This window comes from Psittacula echo, assembly GCF_963264785.1.
Source record: "Psittacula echo genome assembly, chromosome: 4".
In the NCBI taxonomy this organism is placed as follows: Eukaryota; Metazoa; Chordata; class Aves; order Psittaciformes; family Psittacidae; genus Psittacula; species Psittacula echo.
Genome location: NC_137738.1, coordinates 47,061,759 through 47,068,710, shown reverse-complemented (window position 1 = coordinate 47,068,710; position 6,952 = coordinate 47,061,759). Strand labels below are relative to the sequence as shown.

Sequence of the window (6,952 nt, the reverse complement as noted above, 5' to 3'; positions counted from 1 at the left end):
TAAGTTTGCAGCTCTCCCCTAAGGCGATCAGAGGACAAAACTGCAACGGAGAGGTAAGCTACCGAGGCCCACGGCCGCCACCACCTCTATGGTCGGTCACAGAGGGACCCATCAGCCACGGTAGAAGGGGACAGCCACCCAGAGCCAGCAGCAAGTCGCCAATAAGCCAGGCGGGGAGGTCCCTGAAGCAGCAGTGTGACCCTCTGCAGCCGGGGCCGCCGCTTGCCATCCCTAAAGATGGCGGCGCCGGCGCCGCATGTTCAGCACCGCCCTGCGGGCGGGGCGCTTCCGGCGGGGCCGTGAGCGCGGCAGGGCTCCGTGGAGGCCCGGCCGGGGACCATGGGTACGGCGGTTGGTGCTGCTTTGCGGCTGCCGGGGTTGCACGGCTACGCGGTGGAGTTCTCACCCTACTGGCCAGGACGCGTGGCTTGCGCCGCCGCGCAGTACTACGGCATCGCAGGTGCAGGCGGGGCTTCCGCGGCGGGGGGGCCGAGGGAGGGTATGTGTTAAAGTCGGTGTCCGGTAGCTGGTCGTCACGGGGGCTCGCTAGTGGCTGGAAATTTGGGTGTCCTGATCGACAGTCGGTGTGTGTGAAAGCGTTTGGGGATTTCTCTTCCCGTTGCTTTTGTCTCGCACTGGTGCAGCCGAGCTGGGGCTAAGGTTGGAGCAGGCTGCCCGCCGGTGCTTCCCACTGAGCCGCCCAGCCCGGCGAGTCCTCCGGCCGAGGAGAGCGCAGACCTGCTGATTTGTTGGTAGTCCTACAAAATCCTCGCAGGGAATACTAATTTAATAGGGTCGAGAATAAATACAGTGGTAGAGACATATCCAGTGTGACTGAAATGTCATGAAAATAGTTCATCCTTCAAATTTTAACTCTTTAGTCTCAGTCACTGAGTGTCCGGACAAATCCTGGCGATGTCCGGTCGCTGCCAGTGTTTAAGGCCGGGTTGGACGGAGCCTTGGGCAGCATGGTCTACTGTGAGGGGTCCCTGCCCATGGCAGGGGGGGTTGGAACCAAATGATCTTGAAGGTTTCTTCCAAACCACATCATTCTGTGATTTTGTGACTCTATGGTCCCATTGAAAAGGCAAGCAGAGCTTTTCTCAGCAATGATTTTTCTTTTTTTTTTTTTAATTTTTTTTTTTTTTATTTTCCAGTGGGAGTGTTGCTGCTGAAAGCAATAATTTTAAATAAGTTTCTAAGTGTGGAATGACTTTGACAATATCCCAGTCACATGAGAAAGCAGTACCCGTGTGTGTTTTCTCAGAACTGTTTCATTTCTGTTGAACCATGTTTGTATTATTAGATTCAGCAGAAAAAAAGAGTTTTATGTCTGCTCTGCTACCAAAAAAGATGAAAAGGAACTCCATGCTGGTATGTTTGTAATGTGAGGCTCGTAGGGGAAATGCACGTAGGTGCTCTGTGAGTTGTTTCTTTTCCAAACTCACCTGCAGGTATACTGGAGTAAACAAAACAAAAGCCAATCTGATGTAAATGAATTACTATTTAGAGAACATGAGACAACAGGATGTTTATTTTTATGCAGCTAATTGTTTGGACTCTTGAAGTTCGGATGCTTTTTGGAGCTACCTCAGAACCACAGTAGTTTCCTTTAGCATGAGTGAACTAGTTGTGATATTTTGTTCTGTTTTGCTGGTTTAGGCTGTGGGACTCTGGCAGTGCTGGAACAAAATGAAGCTGGCATTGCTCTGCTCAGAAGGTAACATAGGTTTTGTGTTTTGTTTTTGCAAGAGAAAATCTTATTATGTACCTGTGGCTACAAGATGCAACCCAAATATTTTGGGTTATTGTTAGTGATAAGAAGTATTGTATCCATGCTGCAGTATCTACTGAATGCATGTCTTTGTATTTACATACATATGATTCTATTTGTATTTACATACAAACGAGAGGTTTACGTTTCATAGATTTTGTTATGGCAAGTAATCCGGATTGCACCCGTTCCGTAGTATAAAGCATTTTACAGAAAACTGCCAGTGTAAATTAAAAATGGCCTCTCTGCCCTACCTTGAAATAGAAAGTTTTAGCCTTTTAGGAAGAGCACATTGCCATCTAGGTTTATGCACTTAAGATTGACATGTACTGAAAGCTCTGTGAAGTCATGGAGGTCCTTCCTAGGAGATCCTATACTTTAAGGGTTTGAGAGGAGTTTGATTTGGGTTTGGGTGGGAGGAGGAGTGAGGTTAGGTCAACAGCAGTCAAGTATTAAACCCTAAAGTTTTTTTTAAATAAAGTTTTGAAACAGCAATTGTTTAGATTAACAGGGCGGAAATAGAAATGCTTAACAAATAGTTAATCATATTCTGAGAAGCTGTTTTTAATTCCTAATTATAAAGCAAGACTCGTTGAAGTTTTTAACCCTGTTAGTTATGCTAAGTGCGCTGGTTTAGTACTGTTCATTTCTATGTTTCCAGTGACTCCACTTATTTTGTGGTAGAAAGTTATTTAATTTCCTGAGCCATAAGCTGTGTCATTTTCTCTATTGAAACATTCTGTGTGCGTGCCTTTCCCTCATCATTACTGCAGGGTACCATGAAGTTTAACCTGAGCTTGGCTGAACCTTCTGTGAAAAGGGGGTAAACAAATTCATATTTACCATCAGATAACAGTAGGGTCAGTGATAGTTGTTGCAGAGCAACTAATATATGGTATCAGATCACATCTGATAAATTGTTGGCATGTTGAAAGCACTTTTAAGGGAATGTAGAGATCTTTAATATGTTCATGACTGTCTTTCTGTTGGTTTTTGGTTGTGACTCAGCTTCCTAATGGCATTGTCAATTGGATAGAGCTCTCCCAACACAGTTTTATTTCTTTGTTTACCACAGTTGTTACAGACAAAGAGCTCTTACCTCTGTAGCAACACCCTGGAGAAACCATAGATCAGACTGAGACATGCGGTACGTCTGTCTCTGCTTGGCAAGTTTCAGACTGAAATCAGATTTAATTCTCTGTTTGTGGAAGGTCCTTGGCTCATTTATGCTTTAACTTAATCAGCCTATTCTGACATACAGTTGTATAAGTTGTCATTATGACAAGTTATTTGTAAGGAGATTTACTGGAAACTAATATATAAAAACGCTGTTTAGGGTGGTAAAGAGGGTGACTTAAAGAAATACTGTATTTGCATGTAACTAGTCTAGACTTTAATGTTATGCTTTCTCACGCAAAAATGTCTTTATTGTTCCAATTTAGTTTTGACTGGAATGATGGCCTATTTGATGTGACTTGGAGTGAGAATAATGAACATGTGTTGATCACTTCTAGTGGAGATGGATCTCTGCAAATCTGGGATACAGCTAAAGCCAAAGGTCCGCTGCAAGTCTATAAAGAGCACTCTCAGGAGGTAAACCAGGCAAACATGAAAAATGTAACGGACAATCTAATATTTGAATTACTATATAAAGTAAATTGTCTATTGTAAATATTCATATATACATTCATACCCTGTAGTAGGTACCACTTAATTACATGAATCCAATATATTCAGATACAGCTTTTGTGGTTTCTTACAGGCAAAGTAATCACTGTGATGTATGAAAGTAGTGCAGTCATTCTGTGATATTTAGAGAGCATTATTGGATAAGTCTAAATCGGACAGCAGATGTATATAGAATCTTAGAACAGTTAGGGTTAGAAAGGACCTTAAGATCATCTAATTCCAACCTTCCATATAGCAGTATTATCCCTGAGGACATAGAGTGGTAAACATAATGGAGATCCTTAGGACTTCTGGTGTACCTAGGAGCTGCTTATCATTTTCCATCCTAGGACCTGTGAGATCCTACTCAAGTAACAGTAGTCAAATATTGGAACAGCATGTGAGTTTTTTAGCCTTGGTTTGATAGTTTCTTTATGCAGTGCAGTATCGGTAAAGTGTTATATTCATGTTCATAATTGTATTTACATCTTTTCAGGACATTTATGCTTTAGTATATTTATCTTCTCTCAAGTGATTTTGATTTTTCTACTTTTTTTTTTTTTCTTTCCCCGCATGCTTTCCTTCTAACTCTCCACTCTCTTTGAACTTTAGATGCAGTCAGCCTGGGTTGCTGACGCAATCTAAATGACATAAATCTTAATAAAAGTATCTAGTGGATGTGTAATCAATAAAAAATGATGGAGGAAATCCAGTTTTGTATTCCGAAAGACTGCAGTAACATGGCAGTCTGTCTTCTGTACCTTAATTCTGTGTTATTTTGCTACTTTGGTTCAATACATATACTGTGTAAATAAAGTATTTTGAGAGATGAATTTGTAGTTATGATCATTATTTTCTGATGGTGTTCAGAGGCTGATGGGAGTAACAGAATGACGTAGGCAAAGCATAATAACAAATTTGGTTGGAGTTTTTTTGTCTTTTGAAATTCTATCCATAAGTTTATTTTTGTTCTGCTACACCATCTGTTGTTTGTGAAGTAAACGTTTCTGTGTCCAAGTCTTAATTCAGCAGGTAGCATGGGGAGGTGGATGCATTCAACCATGAGTTAGGAAGACAGTATAGGAAGCATGGGCTGAGTGTTTATTGTGAGATGTGAAAGGTTTGTATTAACTCTTCATAAACATACATTAAGAGGATAGATCCCAGGGGAATATACCTAATAGATTGTGGTAAACACGGTCAGATAATGCTCTTTAGAATGATTAACATCCTAATACTTAATCCCTGTCTGACATTTCTAATGACAACTTTGTCACTGCACTTTATAATTTTTCTAATGCAAAACTGACAGGGATCTGTTTCTTGTTTTCTTAATGAGGTCATTGTCTGCACTCAAAAAGAGTGTGCATTTTTAATCTCAAAGCACATCTTTATTATCAAAAGACAATGAATTTTATTCCAGCACTAACCAACTGCTGAATCTCACGAATAAATTAATCTAATTTACTTTCATTTTGATGAAGTCTCACTGAAATGTGAGACAAAAGAATGCTTGAATTAAATTTGTCTTGTAAAGTGAGCCCAAGCATTTATTTTTGAACTATTTTATGGTTCTATATATTTTTTCATCATGTATTTTATGATTGAAGATAAAGCACTAGAAGATTAACAGGGAAGGTTTATTCTGTCTTACTAGGCTTTTCCAATTGCTCAACACAGCTGCTATTGAAGCATCTGTAAATATTGGATGATAGCATGAAAAGCAAAGAAGTTTAAAAGTCTTGATTTTCCATACCTTCTGGTTTTCATTCTCTTTCCATTAGCCACACCTGTCACATGCCAAATGGAAAACAGTGCTTGCTTTTTCTTAGCCTGTTGTCTGCTCTGCTTGTAACTCTTGCCTGAAGGAAAATTTGCCCAGGTTCCATTGCCTGTGATGCAGCTGCAGAGTGCTGGGCAGTCCTGACCATGTCTGCGATATGTACGCAGATCCATGTCACAGCACATGTTCAACAGATCTATGTGCTGATAGCCTGTGAGTGAGGTGTAAGCCATATTGTGCTTTGCCTTGTCTGTGCGGGAGATCTGATACATCCCAGATATGTAGGGCTGGGTGAATTGTCTGGCATGGGTGTATATTTCTTAAACTTATTTCTTTCTGGGAGATCCTGGACACGAATAAGAGCCAAACACTTCAACTGAGCTGACTTCATAAGGCTGTTGAGGTGTATGAGAACTAAGTATCGCATGGAAGAAGCATTAGGCATTATGTAGTGATACATTTAGGGGCATTTCCAAACAGCAACAGCTTAAGAGGTGAAGACAGATTCAGGGGGAAGGAGAGAGGCTAATGTTTATGTGGAGTTTGGGTGCCACTTTGGAGAACTGTGATGCCTTCCATTCTTAAAATGTAAACAGGTACTTGTGTGTCTCCTTTGTTATTAGTTTAATAGGAGGAGTCAGTTTGAAAAGGACAGTGTTTTAATGAGCTATAGTACTGGTAGTTATCTGACAGAAGTAGAAAAGCCAAGAGGTAAAGGCATGGTTTGGAAAAACAAACAGAAGAATTGGCTCTTAGTTTGTTATTTGGCTTTTGTGAAGGTACTGTCCACATCTGTTGTACATTTGGATTATAAGGTCCCCAAGGAAGGGAGCTAGCACAAACTGGTGCCAGAGCAATATGCCTTTCAGTATATAGAAAGTGCGACATTGTAAAATGAAAAAGGAAGGTTGTAGAAAATCCAGTTTGTGGGCAGTGGTTGCCTTCCACTTATGGGAAATAAGCAAATAGATGAAAAACAGTTAGATTAAGTTGGATCTAGCATGGATTGAAATATTTCTTAGGAAGGAAAATGCTCAGAACAACTAAATGATTCCTTGTTTTTCTTTCTCATAACAGTACGCTTCCCATAGAAGACTTTGGCTTTTGCTGGATTTTTTTTTCTGGTCCAGCTTCCTCTGTCTTTCTTGTCTGGTGACACAGGTCCAAAAATTGTCACCTTCAAGACAGGGTTGCTGTTATTTGATGCACAATTCCATCTATCCAAGACAAACACAGCATCTAGTATTTTGACTTGCAAATTAGATCTAATGCTGTGCTACAACTAGATTGTCCCAGCTGGAGTACAAACCCTCAGTGATTACTGGCCTAGCTGTTGAGCGCAGTGCCACTTACTACTAGTAGGTAGTGGCCACATTTCTGAGAAGTGTCATGGTGGGTCTGTTTGGGTCAGGAGGTGAAGCAAATGAACTGTTTCAGCTGATATTTATCCACTTTAGGACTGATATGATTCATGTCCCACTGCAGCTTATTGAGACATTTTAGTGTGAAGTGAAACTAGACAGTATAGAATGCAGCTTCCATTATGTACATAAAAGGTATGGTGCATTTGATGATGGAAGTTGTACATGGTCTTGAGACTTTAAGATTTGAAGTAATTTGAAGAGCTACCTTAGAGCATTTGTTTGGTTGAGGCAGCAGAGCTGAAAAATCAGCAGTTAAGGAGAGATCCTCTGTCAAGGTGCGGACCAGCATTAGAATAAACTGTC

General features: G+C 40.9%; 1 protein-coding gene across 1 annotated transcript in view; it reads left to right on the top strand.

Annotated features, from left to right (window-relative positions):
• The first annotated feature begins 311 nt into the window (after nucleotides 1–311).
• Nucleotides 312–6,952, top strand: part of PEX7 (peroxisomal biogenesis factor 7) — a 44,392-nt gene continuing 37,751 nt past the window's right edge. Inside the window, exons 1-3 of the mRNA XM_080616056.1 lie at nucleotides 312–460; nucleotides 1,663–1,720; nucleotides 3,217–3,367. Of these exons, the coding sequence (XP_080472182.1) occupies nucleotides 340–460; nucleotides 1,663–1,720; nucleotides 3,217–3,367 (330 nt within the window). The 5' untranslated portion in view covers nucleotides 312–339. The remainder of the gene's footprint in view (nucleotides 461–1,662; nucleotides 1,721–3,216; nucleotides 3,368–6,952) is intronic.